A 19,543-nucleotide genomic window follows, 5' to 3' on the forward strand; every position below is an offset into this window, starting at 1 on the left:
AGCAGCTATAGGTCCACATTCCCAACGTGTACTCCGTGAAGCTCTACAGCTGCTGCAGCTCAACAGTGAAGGGTGGGCACTGGACATCTAATCCTGATACGTCACTTGCAGGGGATTCAGAAAACAGAAACCTGCCCCTGTTCACAGACGTCAGCAGCAGCAGCACCACCACCACCACAGAGGCTGGAGCAGGGCTACCTCTGCTGACACACACACACACAACACACGCAGATACAGACATGCCATATTAACGCGGCAAACAAAACGGGGACACGCCGCCGCACTGCGAAGCGGAGGAGCTGTGTCGCAGCTGCTCAGGAATGTCCACCGTGCAGCCCTGAGGAGAAAATGAAGCGCAAGAGCGAGAGGAGGCGAGCCGAGTCGAGGAAAAAGCGCTGTGCAGCTCCCAGCAGCTCAGAGGCGGAGCCAAACTCTGATATTTACATTGAGATAACAGGTAAGAGGGGCTGCAGAATGAACCCCGTCAACTTTCAGCCTAGTTGGCAAATGCGTTGAGGCGCGCACGGCAGGCTGCGCACTCGCACAAATGCGCTTTAAATGACCGGGATGTCATTTAAAGCGATTTTTTTTTTTTGCAGCTTTTGCCCTAATATGGCGACATCGTCTGTCCCTTTATCGTTAATACACTGGATTTGCATCGACTTACCTGCACAGTCAGCGCACACAATAATACTCCAATTAACAATTTTGCTGTTGTGTGTTTTTTCACCACAAAGCCAATAACTTCTCTTTGTGTGCACCATCGGACTGAGTCGTAGACGTGCATGGGAGGTGTTGTGATGTAGTAATGGCATAAATATATCACAGTCAGCCCACTGTCAGCTTCACCTAATGTTAATTTTCATATCTTTATGGCGTTTCCTGGTTGCTGCACATCCTCGGTGAGCTCAAGTCGGGAGAGAGGGGGCGGGTCGTCCGAGTGGAGACCGCGATCCTGATTGGCTGTCGGATCGTCCTAGCAACCGCTTGGGCAACGGGCCCAGAGCCTATCATGTGTCTTATGTGGAGAACTTTAAACTGAGCGGGGCGGGGCTGGGCGTGACTGACACGCTGCTCCTCCAATCGCGTGTCGTCCTTCATCTCTCGCAGCCAATAGGATCCCGCGGAACGACCCGGGGGAGGAGCCGCGGCGGGATCATTTTTAGCAGAGTGCGCACTTGCCTTCGAAACTCTCCGTCCCTTCCCTCTTCGGCTGGTGGTGACTTTCTCCTCTTTGAAAACAAAGTCACACTCAAGAAATCTTCTTCGCGACGCCAGTTTCTTTTTAAACTACCGCGTTTAACTCGTCTTTTTGATATACTCAAAACACATCCTTCGCGTAAAAGTTAGCTTAGCATGCGCAAGTCCTCGTGAAGAAACTCAGCTTGTCTCTGCAAAAAAAAAAAAAAAAAAAAAAAAGGCGTCATGTTCAAAACTGTTGGCAAGATGAGCGCGGACGATGTTGCGTCAAGATGTATTGAGTTCGTCAAGGGTGAGTTGCCAGGAAAAAAAAGACTTTAGAAGAAGTTGTTGTGGTTTGTAGAAGTGTGTATTTTGCGCATGACAAAAGCAAGTAACTGCCTCTTTTATTTTGTCGCCCTACCCCCCTTCCCTTCCCTTCCCCTCTCCTCTCCTCCCCTCCCTCCTTCCTCCAGATCAACTATATTTTGCCATCCTCCAGCAAAAGATCAAGAGCACAGCTGAAAGACACTGTTTCTGCATAGATGAAGAGCTCTCATATGAGAAGTGAGTAGTCATGTGGTCTGTGCATTTTGAACTGTGCTGATTGCACTATTCTTGCACTTTGCCCTCTTGCCCCTTCCACCTCTCTTGGGTGCAAGAGGAGACTTTTTCAAATGGGCCTACAGTGGCCACACCTTGTGCTATCATTGCAGTCCTACCCAAAGAAATCCCATATAAATACACTTGCACACAATTCAGAATGCTGAATCTCATTTAGCCTTAATTGCAGAACCGTGCTGTTACTCAGGAACATCACGGTGCACAGCTTTACATAATGAGGATTTGCCAGTTTGTGCTGTCAGAAGAAGTAAACAAAAGTGCATTGGTGCAGCTCCGGTGGAGGATGGGCTCGCTTCAGTGGATTGTTGTTCACTCGGCCACAAGAGAGGGACGCGTCTGACCTTCCGGGATTTTGTGCCAGTGGTACAGAAAAAATAAAAAATATAAATACAAGACCTCTTGTCTTTGCAGCTTTTCGTCCTGTTCCGATTGACCCACTCCTACATCAGATGTTTCCAAATATAGTCTTTTACACTGTCAGTGTTTTTACTGTGTCAGTGTGAGGTAGCTGATTTTATCCAGTGAAACTTCCCCAGAGACAATAGCTGGTTGCATAAATAGCCACTCTGACACACTCTTCTTCTTTGTCTCTCTCTCTCTCTCTCTCTCCCTCAGCTTCTATGCGGACTTTGGTCCCCTTAATCTGGCCATGTTTTATCGCTTCTGTTGCAAGCTGACGAAGAAGCTCAAGGTAAAGCAAACTGCTGCTCTTAATTGCATTTTTTGGGAAGACAAACCCAGGTCAATCAATATTTACTTATACCTGCAAGTACAGTGCAGTGGAGCATTTTTGCATGCTTAATAGCTGTTTTACTGTTTAATTTATGCCCCTTGTATTCTTTATTTGTCAATTTGTGATGGCACTGTTCCTCTTTATCGAGGTAGTTTGTCTGTATTTGTTCGTGGTGTGATCTTGGGAGGCCACAGGGCACAGATTTGAGGAAATAAAGGCACAGATCTGCAGCTCCAGCTCATTACCGTCTTATGTGGGGGTTGTCCGACCTCATTCTTAGACAATTTAATTTGACATTCACCCCACCACCTATGCAGCGTTTTTTTGTAATGAAGTCCGTAAATCTTCCAACAAGACTGCAAGAGATCTTTGAAAGTTCAAGTCCTTTTTAATGAGGAAATTACACTTTAATCTGTCACCTTTAGCTGCAGCTTTTAGAATTAATAAAACCCGGTTGAGTGATACTCAGGAGGAGGAGTGGAAAAATAAATGTTTGCTCTTTTCATTACTGCATGCTAGATTTGAAGTCGTATAAACACGGTATGTCATTTCATGCTGTTCTTTATATCTTTGCACAGTCCATAACACTCTCAAGGAAGAAGATCATATTTTATACGTGCGGGGATCAGAAAAAACAAGCCAATGCTGCCTACCTGATCGGCTCATATGCAGTAAGTTGCGTACAAACGAGCATTTTACACACAGCTTGTGAACTTACCTGCACCTAAAGTTGCTGATTAGACATTTGTTTTTAAAGGTAATGCATCTCAATATGATGCCAGAGGAGGCCTACAGTCTGCTGGTGTCCAGGAACTCAACGTATATTCCTTTCAGGTACCAACTGAACACAATTTGTTAATCTTTCTATTAAAATAGTGTCATATAAAATGTCTTTAACGAGTTTTTTTTACATGTCTTTTGTCTTTCAAGCTGTTTTAATCAGAGTTAATTATTCAACAGAAGTTTTGTGCACTTTAATCAGCTTGGCTTTTTATTTTTATGAACTTTGCTGCATTTTTATTTTATCTTATTACATGCTTTTGTTTTTTTTTTAACCTTTGCTCTTTGAATAACCTCTATGTGTGATAAGGTGCTGTATAAATACGCTTGCTTGTTTTAAATGACAACAGGAAACGTACAGTTGTCACTTTACAAAGTGTATTTTACTATTGCATACAGTCGAGCCCCTGTAGCATTTCTAATATCAGTTAATTAAATTCTGGTTTCTGATTTTTCTTTTTTTCTACCTGCTGTAATCATATTCCAATGTTGTTCAGCCCCAGCTGCAGCACAAGAATAAGCGCTGTTGTGCTTTTAAAGACAAAGAGGGTTAGGAAAAGGCTTAGCAGAAGATTTTTAAGAGACAAAGTGATGGAAAACAGAAGATAAAACATCCATCATATGTTTTCTGTTTTACAGAGATGCTTCATTTGGAACCTGCATGTACAATCTGAACATCCTCGATTGCCTTCGTGGTGTTCACAAAGCAAGTATTTTTAAAGGCAGATTTATTTTTCTTTCTTTTATTGCCGTGCTCCTAATAAACTGATTTTCCTCTCAACCACCCACCAGGCTCTGCAGTACGGCTGGCTCGACTTCTCTAACTTTGATGTGGAGGAATATGAGCACTACGAGAGAGCAGAAAATGGAGACTTGAACTGGATCATTCCAGGAAAGTTCCTTGCTTTCAGCGGGCCTCATCCAAAGAGCAAAATAGAGAATGGTAATTTAATGACTTTACAGAACTATGCCTGACCTCATTTGAATGCCTCCTGACCTCATGAGAATGTTCTTCTCTTACTCAAGGGTATCCTTTGCATGCGCCTGAGGCTTACATCCCATACTTCAGAAAACACAACATCACCACGATCATCAGACTCAACAAGAAGATGTACGACGCCAGGCGCTTCACAGACTCTGGCTTCGAGCATCACGACCTGTTCTTTGTGGACGGGAGTACACCCAACGACTCCATCGTCAGAAAGTTCCTCAACATCTGTGAGAATGCAGAAGGAGCCATCGCTGTTCACTGCAAAGGTAAAAACACACCTGTGACTGTATAACCTCTACCTTATATGCTGATTATTGCACAACTTAATGCCGCACCACTTTTGTTTCAGCTGGTCTGGGGAGGACTGGCACTCTGATCGGCTGCTACATGATGAAACATTACCGCCTGACCGCAGCAGAAGTCATCGCATGGATACGGATCTGCCGACCGGGGTCCATCATTGGGCCTCAGCAGAACTTCGTTGAAGAGTAGGTGTTGCTCGAAGCAGGGTTTTCTAAATGTCACAGATTTCTTTGCACAATTAAAGACTAAACAAGCACCAACAAGAGTTAAAGTTTGGAAAATCACATCTGTAGGTATGAAGAGTCTGACAGCAGCCAGAAACTCATCAGATTTGATTGACGGTGCTGATTTAGAAACCTGTGTTTCAGGGCCTTGAGTAGCCGCTCATTATAACGCAGACCTGTGCATCAGACGAGCTTCGTGTGAGGGCAGGTTGTCTGAGAAATCTTAATAGCAAAAGGTGTTCGGCAAGCAAAGCAAGTTTATTTTTCGGTTTGTTGACATTTTGCACCTCAGGAAGCAGAACGGCCTGTGGGCAGACGGAGATGTTTTCCGAGAGAAGATGTTAAACGAAAGAGAGAACGGCAAGATGGCTGTAACCAGGATACTGTCCGGAGTGGATGACATAACCATCAACGGAAGCAACAAGAACAGGGCATCCAAGAAGGAAGAAATGGAACTGGTGAGTTGGAAAGGGCGCTCTTGTTCAGAATTTATTAAGAGTTTTTCAAAGCACCTCTTAAAAAAAGTGCTAATGAACCACGAGGACCTACCACTTTGTCTTTTTCCTCTGTTTTCCAGTACAATGATGAAGAGGAGAGAAACGGCCTCACGCAGGGTGATAAACTACGAGCCCTTAAGAGCAAGAGGCAGTCCAGGTCGTCCTCGGGTTCATTATCGTAAGTACCCAGGCAGCCTGCAAGCCTTATCATGCATCACGCCGACGTGTTGTAGTTCTGTAGAATGAGCGACTCCTCTCCTTGTCAGTCCCTCGGATCATTACACGTGTACAGAAGTGTTTTTCAAACCATAAGTAACTTATGCTTTGAAAAAAAAAAAAAATGACCAGGAAGTGATCATGTAGGAGTTCTTTTTGTTTGTTTGTTTATTACATTTATCATTTCATTTGGTGAGCTTTGTCTTTTTCCCCTCAGTGTTTATCCAGGGTAGTCAGCTGTCCTGTTTGAGCCAGATTTAAGGCATGGCTAATCGGATAGGGCTGCTCTCGTTAGCTCATACCATGGCAATTTCATACTTGATCATAATTTATCTATAAGGAACCAGGCGGTATCCCTGTGTTATTGCAATAACAGCCTTTTCTCCTCTGGTTCTTTAAATTAAACGCTATTACATCGCAAACTAAGTGTAATCAAGCCATCCCGCTTTCATCTATAAGCAGTAGATCAGATATTAAGGCGCAGAGTAAAGTGACACGGTTGTGTGCAGGGCTGGAATTGAGTTACTTGATGCGCGCTCTTCCAGGAAAAAAAAAAAACAACTTTTGTTGAAAGCTGGATTTAGAAGGGCACAAAAGATGTGGAAGTTTAATCCATGTGTGGTCCATCTGTGGAGCTGTGATAGTCTGTCAGGTAAAAATAAATCTCCTGAGTTGCAGGAAAACATTTGTAGGCCAAAGCGCTATAGAGCTCTCTAGTCACTCGGTTATCATGTCACGATCGCCTGTAGGTAACTGGGACACTCATTTAGTCAATAGAGGACGTGAGGTAACAGGTTTTGATTACAGATTGTAATTAAAAGAACATGTTTAAAGTGAAATTGCTGCATACCAAAGCTGTGTACCTAAAAGAAACCTAATAAGGACATAAATGTTAAGATGAAACAAGCATTTGCACAAGTAGCTATACAATCAAAACCGCTCTGGATTGTGAGTGAACATAAGAGGAGCAGGCTGTGATTAAATCTAAACTGATGCTGTGCAAATGGACATGTAGTAATGATACTACAAACACAGCAACGTAAGGATCCTGCATCCCCGACATGGGAGCAACAGTAAAACATAAAGCATCTCTATTTCTGTCTTTGCTCTGCAGCAATACAAGCGTGTGCTCATTGCTTGGCATATGTGAAACTACGAACCAATTATTCTTTGAAATGCCAAACAAATTCACAGACATCACATTTGGAAAATGGTTGTTTCTGGTGTATTTTTATGTGGAAGAAAAAAGGCCGGACAGCCATAGCATGTGACTAGCCAGCTCTATGACAGCACTGAAGGCGCTAACGTGCTAATGCTAACCCCATTATTGATCAGGAAGAATCTTCATAAATATTTTTATTTTATTTTATTCGCTTACCTCTTCTTTTTTCCCCCATCTAAAGTCCACATCATTTGTGCCCATGTAAATCAAGCTGTGGAAGGCCGGGTGTCACCGTGGCTGAGGATGGTTGACCGGCCTCTGCCAATGTACCCATATGGCTTTGGCTTTTGTTGTCCCATGTCAGGCAGGTGGTAGTGTTCTGCTGCAGCCTCATGGGCACGGTGTGGCCGATGTGTTGCCTGCCGTTCAAAAGATAGCAGAGAGAGGCAGAGAGAGAGTGGGGGAGAGGAAAAACAGAGAGAGGATGTGAGGTTTTGTATGATGGAGGTAAGTGCACGTCACTTCCTTATTTAGCTGACATCCTCCTCCTTGTAGAAATGGTTGCTATGCCAGTGAATGGTATGGCTAACGGTATGGCTGATTTGAAGTTGTTCTGTTTTTTTCTTTTTTTCCTTTCTTTCTTTGGATGGTGTGAAGTGGATATGCACTTAGTGGATGCATTACATTTACACGCCTTTCATTATCTGCCTCATGGACACACCGAGCTGTGCTGCTTTGATATCGAGGCGTATCCGAGATATCCTCCGAGTGACGACAAAGCTCTTAAGTTGAGCCCACTGGACTTGTTAAACAAAAGTTATTCAACTAATCACGGTTTTAAACTAGATCTGGATTAGTTGAATTAAATGTTTAAGTGCTTGGCTTGCATTACTGACTTGGCACTTTAAAAAAAAACATAATAGCTAGTGAGGGAAACTTGGGCCTCTTTCTCATCTGCAGCAGGAACTTCCTCATTGCTGGGTACAATAGCTAAACTCGTTTAAGCTGTAGGTGTTTTGGGAAATCGCAAATCGTTCTTTTGGTATTAGAATCATCTGCGACTGAGGTGTTTTATGGGTTTAATTAGCGGCTTCAATGCTGGGGATGGTAAATTCCTCCTGATAAACACTCTTAATACAAAGGATTACAAAGCATCATACACCGAGCTTCTGAGGAGGTAGCGGGATGCAAACGGGTTCTTATCCATCCTCACGAGGGAGTCGAGGCAGAAGGGAGATTTGCTTGCACTTCAGGCCATATGCTGCACCGGCGTGTGCGTCGCTACACAAACCTCTAATTTCCAGCTGAACTTCCACCATCTGGCTCCACCGTTTGTTTTGTTGCGTAACACCTGAGTGCATGTTGAATTCCAGGGACGACTAGAACGAAGGATATCCTAACTTTTTCCTCATCTCCTCTTGCCTTTTTTCCACGCATGGCAACAAGGCATGACGCCCTTGGACATGCACCGCATGCTCATGCCTCTGTGTTTGTGTCTAACATGTAACTGATGTTGGGCCGGGATCATCGTCGACTGTTTATTTTTCCATTGCTCCTGTGACTGGATCAATGTACACATGCCGCCTGAGCTTTGTTTGCTCCTTCAGGTTTGCGTCTCTGCCAGCTTCTGTTAAAACTGTTTCTGTGGAACAAAATTTGATCTATTAATTATTGTGTCTTGATCTGACCTTTTAAAGACTTTTTAGAAGCCAACCAGTACAGTGGCAGGTTGATATCAACCCCCAGATAAATGCTTTTATAGGCTCTTATTTTACTTGATTATATATTAGAAATTAAAAGTGAATCCAGTGTGATCTTTATATCTCTCATAAGTAACATTTGTTGTAAACTTTTAAATATCTATCTACTGATTTATCCTCTCTGTTAAGATTTTGTATTCAAATGGACTGTCTTTTCTTTTCTTATTGTATATTATTAGCTTTTTCAGACTCTCAAATATCAATATCCACTTCAAAAATTCCTCCATTGGTTTGGTTCTAAGCATATGGCAGACTGCCTGCACTTCAGAGCAAGTGGAGAACAAAAAACTTGCTGTCTGGCACTGTTGGATGCAAGGCTCTGTGAGAAGGTGTTTCATCTAATCCAGTCCCAGTGGAAAAGCAGAACATCAGAGGCTTTGTGTCCTGCCCAGACGTCTCTTGTCTCTCCTTCCTTTTTTTCCCCTTTTTTTCCGTTTGCTCTTGTTGTTGGATTTGTCCTCCTTTCAGATGGCTGGTAGCCATGCTGCTCTCCTCCCTGTGTAGCCTTGCCCTGTGGTGGATTGTGTATGGCTTCCCTTCTTCCATCCTGCATTTCTGTATAGACGGGTTAGGATTTCAATGAGTTCTACCGCCCGTCAGCCCCCAAAAAACCTGTCCTGCCCCTCCTTCTGGAGCTCTAACTGAGAATGCTGTAAGTGAGCCCCCAGTCTCTTTTATTTGTATTTTTTTTTTAAATTCCCAACCCGAATCAGAAATTTGTTCAAAATCATCCTCTCTTTATTTTATTCCTTCTGCAAGTACTGTAAATTTGTAGCTGATGAGCAGAGCCAGTTTTTATTTTAAAAAAATCTACGACATCAGAGGCTCCTGCCTTGTCCTTGTCACCATCTTCTGTACATATTGATTTTGTACCATAGACATTCCCATCAGCCTGTCATCTTTTAAAAAAATCATGCTTTGCTGGGTATTGTGTTGACTGGAGTGCCAACTGTTAAGATGTAACCCTGTCAGACAGCCAAAGACAAATCAAGTCTCACTGAAGGCTGCTTAATGCCACCCCCTGGCTTTTTTCTTCTCATACTTAACTTGGCTTTACTAATCTTACCTGGCTGCTGAATGCAATTATAATCTATTCACAAGTTTTTAAAAAGCAATCAAATTGTTAGAAACCCTCTTGCCCATCTCCATGCAGTCTTTTCCTCCTCTGCCTCCAAATCTTGTCGTCTCTCTTGATATTTAAAGTTTCACATTTTTACTATCGTTTTGCTGTCTTCACAGACAAGAGGAGAATAAGATACACACCAGGTCATCATCACAGTCCCTGAGGTAACGTGTGCTGTATACACACACAACACCTTCACACGGTCATATAAGACAGGGCGCAGACTAATTAATGACATCTATCTCCTGTGCAGCAGGGTCATCTTGCAGGCCAGTGTTCAGGGCTGTAAGACCAGCGTCGGCCCCTTGGCTCTCTCTGACCACTCAGACAGCAGGAAGAGGACCAGAACCTCATTGCCAGCTAACGGTGTAGGAGGAAGGTCAGTGGCTGGATTTGGCGCTCAGCACTTATTTACTTAAATGACACATAATGAGGAAGAGCAGACGCCGTCTCCTGCACAGACATCAGATGCCTTTTTATTTAAAAGCAGCCGAGGTTTAGTTTAGTTTATCATCTTACCATTTTCAGAAAGGGTGTAACACAGGGGTGGGCAATCCTGGTCCTCGAGGGCCACAATCCTGCATGTTTTAAATGTTTCCCCTCTTCCAACACACCTGTTTCACATGATCAGGATCATTATCAGGCTTCTGCAGAGCTTGATGATGAGCTGATCATTTGAATCAGGTGTGTTGGAAGAGGGGAAAACATCTAAAACATGCAGGATTGTGGCCCTCGAGGACCAGGATTGCCCGCCCCTGGTATAACAGATACATGTGTCGTGTTCATGTGGCATTGACGCACAGTTGAAAAGCAATCAAGAGGCTATAGCCACTCATGGATCCTTGTGGTGTGAATTAACAGCTTCCCTTCTCTCTGCCAGCTCGCTGTGCCACACCAGACTGGTCAGGTCCCTAGGCAACTTGCATGTCGCAGCTGGCGACAGAGACCCAATGTGTTGTGAGCCCTGTGGCAGCCATAGAGACACAGCCAGTGTCACACCCAGCACAGGCACTCTCATCAACTTTAACATGGCGCAGGTCCACCTGCAGGCAAGCTCCCTCAGACCCTCTTTGAGCCTTTTGGAGATCTGGGCTGCATTTGCACAACACATACAAACCGTTTTCTACGATGCTATTTTTTTTTTTTTAAAGTGAAGAGCAGATCTTCACTGTGCTGCCCAAACAGGAAGAGTCATATTTTCAAATGGTTTCTTTGCGGTTTTGGCAGCCATTAGACGATCAGATCTGTAGAGCAAAGGTAAACATGTGATGTGTAAATGCAGCCAAAATCTAGAGGCTATGAACACTCCCCCTTTTTCTCCTCCTCTCAATGTTCAAGACGGCGGTTGTGTCATAACCACTTAAAGAGCTCAGGCTGGGCTGCATCAGCAACTTAAACAAAACTCAGCTGTGGTTTAACCACAAATTCTTTGCAATCAGACTTTGTACCTAGTTTATCTTCCCTAACGTGTGGTTTGATCTCATGATTCAGGTATCAGTTGAGGTATCTGAAGGCCCATGTGTCTGATCTCAGTAGAAACTATTGAATTAGGATGAAGAACTGCTTTTAGAGAATAATATTCCTCAGTTAATTTGAAAATGACTTTCCATTTTAAACCACCAATGTTTGCAAAAGCTGAGCATATTTCCAAGGCTAACAGAGCAGAGAATGCCAAGATGAGAAGCTTCATCAAATATGGCAAGGTAATAAATCTAGACTATATTTGCCATCTTCCTCTCACTTCGATTGTTTGAAGTGTTCATCCACACTAAGCTGAACTCTTTACCGACCAGCATAATTAATGTTAGATGCAGTGATGATGGTGCAACCCAGCCTGGCTTTACTCAGATGTTGTACTAACATTACATATAGTCTGACACTGTCCAGGACTAACGCAGTAAATCTGTTTATCTACCGGTACCAGGATGCCAAATTAAACTCCACCTGCCTCAGTCTCCCTGCTGCTTCTTTCAGTCTTTCTTGCCATGTTCTCTAAGAACCGCGTATTTCGGACGATGACTGGCTGTAGCTTTCTGGACACTGCTGCTCACTGTGTGATCTGCCTGTTGTCACCATGTCTGCAGCCTTTTCTTGTGCTCATCTGTAAATATGATCTCTCTTCTCTTTCCTTCTTTTGTATTTCTTGTATACAACAGACGCACTGTCTCCCGAGGACGTAAAGCTCGAAGCTCTTTGCAATCAATTAGATTTTCCAGGCTATGGTATCTATCTCTCAACTTTTCTGTCCTACATTTGCTGTATTTTGAACTGGCATTGTTATGAAACACTCTCTCTCTCTGATTTGTTGAACCTGTTAAGTTTATATTGCAGTGTGTAAAACTAGGAAATCGGTTTCTCTGTTAACGCAGACTTTGTTTTTCTTTTACAGTCACTCCATACCCAAAGCTAGAGCTCCTCTACTCCGATGAGCCTGTGGATCTGGAAATACTGAGGATATCCGACTTCTATACAGCTGTACTACTCTTTCGGTAGATTTTTAATTTCAAGAAAAAGGTTGGAGCAAACTTTAACCGACGTGATGTGACATGTAATTCGTTTTTAGATTAATTCCAAGTTATTTTACCAACGAGGCACTTTGGTTTTTGTACTTTAAAACACAGCATCATGAAACAAAACTGATCGTTTTAATCATTGCCTGGTTGTTCCTACTTATTGAAGCATGCAGTAGCAAACATCAGCTTAAACCACAACCATCAGACCGGCATGTGAATGTGTGAATCTGAGAGATTCCCTCCAGAACGAGCACTGTGCAGCAGATATTTTTTTGGTTTGTAAGGCAGGAGGAGGCGTCGTTTAAGATTTATAGATGGAGTTTGGACTTCAGACCTGCTCCTGTCCCTCCACTGCAGAAGCCACCAGGGCGCGCTTGCCTTGGGTACAGTTGAAATATCTGCAATGAAAGACTGTTGGCCAGCGTTTCATCACATGATGCAGAACTGTGCACATTCATACCTCCATCCTCAGCATCTGGCTTGTCTTATTCCTGTCATTTACCTGTGAAGCCTTTCAGCTCCTGTCTTTCCTGACTGTAAATATGTCGACATTTGATATACTCTGTATTTTGTAAATATTTTGTACTGTTAAAATCATGCTATGAAATAAGTGAACGGTCCTGACGGGGCCTTGTCTAACTCATGATCATAATCCACTAAAGATCTTTGCTTGAAGCACATAGAAGCAGCCTTTTTAAATAAATGTACTCCCAAGTATGTCTCCAGTGTCTTTGCTCCATATGCTCAACATATTAAGATGCATTTAGCACAGTATCCAGTTGGCAGTTGTCTTCACTGTGATAGAAACGCTTTCAAGAACGACGCTAACGAGCCACAACAAGACCGTGCTGGTTTGGCCAGCACATCATAGAATTCTTGCCTGGGGAAAAAAATTAGAAATCACAAGACAAAATGTGCTTGATTTAAATAAAGTGTTGCCTTCAAAACATTAAAAAAGAAAAAAACTTGCAAAGGCATTTATTAAACTGTGCATTCAGTGCAATAGAACCCCAAATCCCAAGAAATGCAGAAACATAGAAATTGTTTCGCAACAGGAGGTAAACGAAGAAGAGCAAATTCAGTTATCTTGCTGCTGATAGTGCCGGGAAGTCTTCTGGGTCGTCAGGGTTCGGCGCCAGACTGTCCTCCTAGTGGGAAAAGGTTATTTGTTGTTGATTATAATCGTGTCTTGCTAATTGTTGTCCTGTTGTTGACTATGTGAGGTGAGTAAATTCTCAGTTGTAGTCCTGTTAGAAAAACCAAAAACCTCAAGGCAAACATATCCGATAACGGTGAACGTTATCTACAATGACGGGTGGAAGCATTTCAGTTCTTGTCCCACATTTCATGGCCAAACACAGACATGCAGTTATCCATCGTTTTGTGTCAGCTGAGAGTTATCGTATCGTACCTTCTCCAGTAGGGGACCGGCTCTCTCTGGACGACCACTTCGACCCCCTCGTGCTCCCCTCCCTCTTCCTCCGCGACTCGGGCGTCCAAGACTCCCAAAATTGATGTCCATGAGGGAGGTGATGTCATTGACAGATCTGCGGAGGAAGTTTCCTTCATCCTCCGTGTCCTCCACGGCGGCCTTGAGGTTCTGAAAATTAAAAGCAAGTGTTAAATAGACTGTGGTCTTGATATATTGAACGCTATGCGGTCTTTCATGAGGTTCATATGGTTAGAAAATGTTAAATCTGTAGAAATACTTTCAGTTCTGTTTATCACTAAACATGGACCCTCAAAATGGCAACAAAAATGACTTGGACAAATTCTGCTCATCAAACTAAATGACGAAGGAGGAAGTTTTAAAAGAAAGAAAGACCTGATTCTGTACCCACATGTTGTCAAGCAGTTATACAAAGAACGATGATCTTCACTGATGCCTCTACAGGGTGTCCAAACACGTCTGTCTCAGTTTGAGCTGCACATCTGTTAAAACCAGGGATGTGCAATACCAGTGGCAGATATATTATTGAATGATAAGCAAGAACATTTAATTAATGCTCAGGTAGTGGAATTTCAGCCAGTAATTACTTCCATCAGTGCAGAGTGCTGCATTAGTGGACCGTCACTCAGAACCTCGTACTGAGTGAGTGAGTCGTGGCTTCTGCCCGTCTCTGCTCTGCATTTAGCATTGCTGTCTTAACAGAAAGACGAGGCTCTTCACACAAAGTGACGACATACAGCGGAGAGTGAAAGACGTTAGGTTATATATAGACACACATCTTACACAAGTTGATGACGAGTGCAACAAAATCTACCAGAGAGGGTGACGGTGTGAGCACATTATCAAACACTCAATGAACACAACATCCTGAACCGTTCCATAGTGAACCTCTGTTGCTTCTACGAGGTGTGTCAGAAAAGTTCCAGGACTGGTGTCACAAAGGATAGATTTCAAACCCAAACTACAAACGAGGAGTTTTCCCCTTCAGACGATCAACCAGCACGTCTACAAAGAGATCCTGCAGCATTTGCTTCGTTCAGAGAAGAGGCGAGAGTTGTGGCAGGATAAGTGGTGGCTGCTTCACCATGACAACGCGCCTGCTCACAGCTTCCTGAGCATCCGACAGTTTCTGGCTGAGAAGAACATCTCCGTGCTGGAGCAACCTCCCTACTCACCCCACCTGGCTCTGTGGGATTGTTTCCTCTTCCCCAAGCTCAAGGGTGTCATCAAGGGAACCCATTTAGAAGACGTGGACAACATCAAGATGGCTGTGACGACGGAGCTGAGAGGATCCTGAAAGAATCCTTCCAGGAGTGCATGGCGGTGTGGCAGAGAAGGCTGGGGGAGTGGGTTAGACTCCAGGGGGATTACTTCGAAGGAGAAAACTTGTAGTCTGTAGTTTGAATTTGAAACATATCTTTTGTGACACCAGTCCTGAAACTTTTCTGACACAACTCGTATATTCACATAAACATAAAAAGAATGTTTTTCAAATGACATGCAGTTCCTGGGAATGTGCTGCAAAGAAACTGCATTTATATGAGGAAATTCTTTCATTACAGTTTTGACTTTTAACTGTGACACTAAAAAACAACTGATTAATTCAGTCTGCTTAGTTTATACATTTCAAAGACCAGTTTGTGTGTTACAGAGAAACAAGCAAGGTCTTACAGTCAAATCCCTTTAGTGACTCCTCACAGTACTTTTGTATTACTCTGCAATAAGTTTAGGATTAGTTGTTGGATTCTGCCTGATGCATACGGCTGGTGTTTTGGCCCACTTGGGTTGTAGTGCAGGTTATAGTGCACTGTCAGTTTCAGGACAAGCTCTCCAGATATTACAGAAGCAGAGATGATGGAACATTTTACATGATGCATGTATTACTCAGTCCTTTCACAGGGCCAAGCTGTATCACTATATGTGACTGGCTCTGCTGCGTTTGTATCTGAACCTAGAGTGCTATGGACATGTCTAGCTGTTCTGTAACGTTACCACCTTGTTCTGTTTCTATGACAGATGTGTTACCATGTGTCACCACAGTAATTCAGTAGAACTGTGGATTCAAAACAATGCTTAGTCATATCAATTCACCGCACACAACCCCTGTGCATAGTGTTGCACCCATTATAGTGTCACAGCTAAAATCTTAATACCCAAAGTACAGCCACAATTTCAGTACAGTTATGTGATTCCATGGCTACAGTCTGTCTTAATCAGCTTTAACAGTGATCAATGAGAGCTGGAGATGTAGCTCCTCTAGTCTTTAACTGCAGCCGTACAGATCTGTGCCTGAGCAGCCACAGCTGAGAGGGCATCAATTCACACAACCACTAGTGCTCTACTACCCGGTTCTGTATCATAATATAGCCCAGCTTCTTTCTTAAGATCCGAGAAAACGCAAGCATTATTACAAGGGAACAGAAAGGCAGTCTAGATAAAACACACTGGCTCTGTAGCTTCTCAACAAACTCCAGCCTGTTCTCTCCATTCTCACCTCCAGGTGCTTTGACTGGTGGATGACCTTGGCTTTGGAGGGAATCTTGTCCTGTGCTTTGCGGATATTAAACTCCGCTTTGGGACGACTCGTCTCCTGCAGGGCCTTCCACTCATCCAGGGTCATCTCCATGGCAACCTGGACCACCATCTCTCCATCCTCCTCATCCGTTGCTCTGTCATAAATTGGAACAAACTGCATGTGTCAGTCCAGTTTCATTTCACATTTTTATGCCTTACAGTTTACACCCAGTGTGTCACAGCCAAACAGAGCTTCTTGGTTTGTTTCTCATTATTTGCAGCCTTGTCACTAGAAGAAATGACATTTCACTGGCAAAATTAATGTTCAAACATTATTGCAACTCAATCACAATTAGCAAAAAATGGATCCATATTAAGGCAGCAGATGTCTTACCATTTTTCACAAACAGTTGCTTTAAAGAAATCCTGCTTTCCTTTAACACATGTAATGTTTCATCATATTATACATTTTTATTGCTGTCGTTACGTCTATCAGAAAGATACCTCAGTGTCACTCACCGATTCAGATTCTCTTCCACCACAGGTATTTGGGGTTCGTCTGATTTGACTGGAGTATCTGATGTCAGCTCCATCACTTCACTTTACAAAAAGGGACACGGACAAACGGAATCGTATTTCTATTGTGCTCGAGTATAAAAGCTGTCATTTCTATGCTAATGAATGTGCACTTACCTTGCAGCTTCTTCAACACAGCCCCAGTTCCAGGCTCCCCTGCCTCCTCTCTTTTCCTCAGGAGAGATACCTCTGCATGGTTGTATTACAATTGACTGATGATTAATTAATTACAACTCCACCATTATGAAAGAAATCTAATGAAAGTCAAGCTTATTAAATTGGACTGCAACATGTCCAAAGGCGCTTACGTTCCATTGTGGCGGTCATATTCTCTCTTGCCTCTCACATTGAAGTTGTCAGGGTTCCTTGTATTTCCTCCACCCTTTGCTCCTCTCCTACCTCTGTTCCCTCCTCTGCCCTTGAGGTCAGAGTCGGTATTAGCAGAGGGCCTGGCAAACAATGAGAGTTATACTCCAGTTACTCCTGTGTCAATTTGTACATTTCAAACTGGGGTAGCACTGGTAAGTAACGTGACTTCCATCAATACCGACTACTGCACAGGAGCATACTTAACTGTTGTTTAATAACGTCACGCATAAACTACGACACTAAGAAAGACTGTAAAAGCAAACTATCAGTGTGTTGAATGAAGGGTTTCATTACTTGTGAGGAACAAGGAAGTTGTGATTTCTCTGGAAGAGGAAGAAAGTGTTATTTCTTCTTTTAAATGTTGCTTTCTTATTTTAGATAACGCTTAGGATTAAAGGGAAGTTAACAAATTGCTTTCTGTAAAAAATGTAATTTAAGACAACTAGTGAAGATAACATTAATCATAATCTGGACACTTTGAACTTAGGAAGAAAAGCAGAGTTTTCTTCTTGTAACCACATTTTATATGAGAATACGTCTGTGAAGATTCTCAGTCATCCAGGTCATGGTTGTTCTCGTGGATTAATCGTAGCAACTGGACTTGCTTGAGTTCCTTGATGATGTTCCACCTCTCATCCAAGAAGCTTCATCAGTTCTGACTGACTAGTTGGGAGTTCCAGATATTTCTATCCTTAAGGATCCATTAACACCGGAGTGAGAATACATACCTAGAGACGGAAAACTCCCGTGGGAGTTCGTCCTGGTTGGCCCTACGCTGGCCAGCAGCAGCAGCAGCAGCAGCACCTCTCTTTATGCCTCCCTGGGCCTCTTGTCCATCTCCATGCTCAGCCACTGGTGCAGGACGTGCCTGCTGCTGCTTACGGACTGGGGACACAAAGTGAGGTGGAGAGATATTGGAATTTGGTTGTTTTATCACTTTTTGCCCTATTTGGTAAATTATATGTATATTTATTTTTTCCTGAAGTCTGTAAAGCCACTTAAATGCATTCTATAACCTCTCAAAAAGTGCTGCCTACATATCTGAATCTTCCAGCAAAACTTTGAGCCTCAACCCTGATTATGAAAATATTTCCTAATCTCCAGCTTACATTTTAGTAAACCTCACCCAACAAAAAATGCTTTGAAAAAAAGAAAGCACTGTTTTTAATTATCTTTGTAATGGATGGCTGGAATTAATGCATGCATTTAAATGCATGTTTGAATTTGCTATTTAAAAAAAACAAACCCTAAAGTTCCATTTGGGTCCACATTACCACAGCACCCACAGCACAGATCAGTGGGTCAACAAAGCTACCTGGAAACCCACTCCAGCAGCCTGCACATGTGCAGCCTCGCTGACTTTGCATCATTAGCAGCTGACAAAGCTTGGGCATACTGGTCCCACTTGGCTGGACTGTCTAGTCTAGAAATACTCACAGCTACCAGAACCGTCTGGATTTGGGGTGTGTCACTGTAATGCAGCCAGGCTGTTGGCTTACCCGGAACCGGGTCTTGAGCATCCAAAGCAACTGGGACCCGTCTCTCCTTCTGGGACTCCTTCTGCCCGGGTTTTTTCTGCTTGCCTTTCTTCTCTTCCTCCTCCTTTTTCTTTTTCTTCTTTTTCTCATTCTCCGTTTCCACTTCGCTGATCAAGTCGAAAGGATCGGCCTCGTCATCCAGAAGATCGCCGAACCTGTTCTCCACGGCGCAACCGTAGGTGTCCGGCAGCATTTTATCCTGTGAGGGGTGAGAAGGACAGTTCAAACACTGATCTCCTACTCAAGTTTGCACACATCTAATACCAAACAGCAAAGACAGAAGTAAAGAAAGCACCGTTTTCCAGCCCAGCTATAAGAAAGAAGAGCTGCGGACGGTGCTTCACTCCCCCAGTAAACATCGAGCCAGTGCGCGCAGCTCTTCGCCATCACTTTTAAATGTTTGCACATGTGGAGCGCAGCGGCAGCCCGCCCCGGGGCTCATCAATAGGCTGCTCCCTAATCAATATTCATTTCATCGGCTTGGCTCGAGTCGGTCTGCTGTCAGAGTTGGTGGACTGTTCTCTGCTTAGTCAGGCTGTCAAACTGGCACAGGTTCTGAAGTCAAGAAAAACTAACCCGAACCAATAAATACAAAACATTTACAGATAAACATTTCCATTTAAAGCTAAATTAGAAAATTTAACGCCGACTCTACCTGAGACGTCCAACTGTTAGCTATTTCATTTCCTTCCAAAGTTGTTAATAATTGTAATAATTAATAAATGACACAAGAATAAACTATTGATATACTTCACCATTAACTAGGCTGTTGAAATAAGACTTTAAGGAGGATGTAGAAAAAACAAACAAACAAACAAACAAACAAAAAAACTTTCTCGGTGGTTTCAATTTAACGTTCAACATTAATATACAAATATAACGGTAAAAGTTGATAAAAACGTTGTTGTTACTGTTGGATAGATACTTAACCAAGTCGGAATAACGTTTATTTTAAACTCATAGCTAAGTTTAGGTAGCTTAAATTAACACA

General features: G+C 43.1%; 2 protein-coding genes across 10 annotated transcripts; one reads left to right on the forward strand and one right to left on the reverse strand.

Moving 5' to 3' along the window:
- Nucleotides 1–170: 170 nt before the first annotated feature.
- On the forward strand, nucleotides 171–12,822 carry cdc14b (cell division cycle 14B). Of its 9 annotated transcripts, none has more exons than XM_008286607.1 (16): nucleotides 171–457; nucleotides 1,656–1,746; nucleotides 2,419–2,494; nucleotides 3,115–3,207; nucleotides 3,294–3,370; nucleotides 3,956–4,022; nucleotides 4,109–4,259; nucleotides 4,343–4,573; nucleotides 4,657–4,795; nucleotides 5,127–5,292; nucleotides 5,412–5,509; nucleotides 9,709–9,756; nucleotides 9,849–9,971; nucleotides 10,473–10,641; nucleotides 11,749–11,814; nucleotides 11,982–12,822. In XM_008286607.1, the coding sequence occupies exons 1-15, from the start codon at nucleotides 349–351 to the stop codon at nucleotides 11,770–11,772; spliced, it is 1,662 nt and encodes a 553-aa protein (XP_008284829.1). In that variant the 5' UTR covers nucleotides 171–348; the 3' UTR covers nucleotides 11,773–11,814; nucleotides 11,982–12,822. The 9 variants fall into 9 exon arrangements, 8 of the variants coding, with proteins under 8 accessions (XP_008284829.1, XP_008284831.1, XP_008284827.1 ...); XM_008286605.1 differs by having other exon boundaries at nucleotides 172–457; nucleotides 9,846–9,971; XM_008286608.1 differs by lacking the exon at nucleotides 171–457 and adding an exon at nucleotides 1,168–1,492 and having other exon boundaries at nucleotides 9,846–9,971.
- A 244-nt stretch (nucleotides 12,823–13,066) lies between these two features.
- Nucleotides 13,067–18,745, reverse strand: LOC103360727 (intracellular hyaluronan-binding protein 4). The gene is made up of 8 exons (XM_008286614.1): nucleotides 18,514–18,745; nucleotides 17,743–17,899; nucleotides 16,954–17,094; nucleotides 16,763–16,834; nucleotides 16,589–16,669; nucleotides 16,050–16,224; nucleotides 13,517–13,705; nucleotides 13,067–13,253 (listed from the first exon to the last, which is right to left on the reverse strand). The coding sequence occupies exons 1-8, from the start codon at nucleotides 18,743–18,745 to the stop codon at nucleotides 13,188–13,190; spliced, it is 1,113 nt and encodes a 370-aa protein (XP_008284836.1). The 3' UTR covers nucleotides 13,067–13,187.
- Nucleotides 18,746–19,543: the final 798 nt, after the last annotated feature.

Source organism: Stegastes partitus, unplaced genomic scaffold (genome assembly GCF_000690725.1).
Source record: "Stegastes partitus isolate 25-593 unplaced genomic scaffold, Stegastes_partitus-1.0.2 Scaffold460, whole genome shotgun sequence".
In the NCBI taxonomy this organism is placed as follows: Eukaryota; Metazoa; Chordata; class Actinopteri; family Pomacentridae; genus Stegastes; species Stegastes partitus.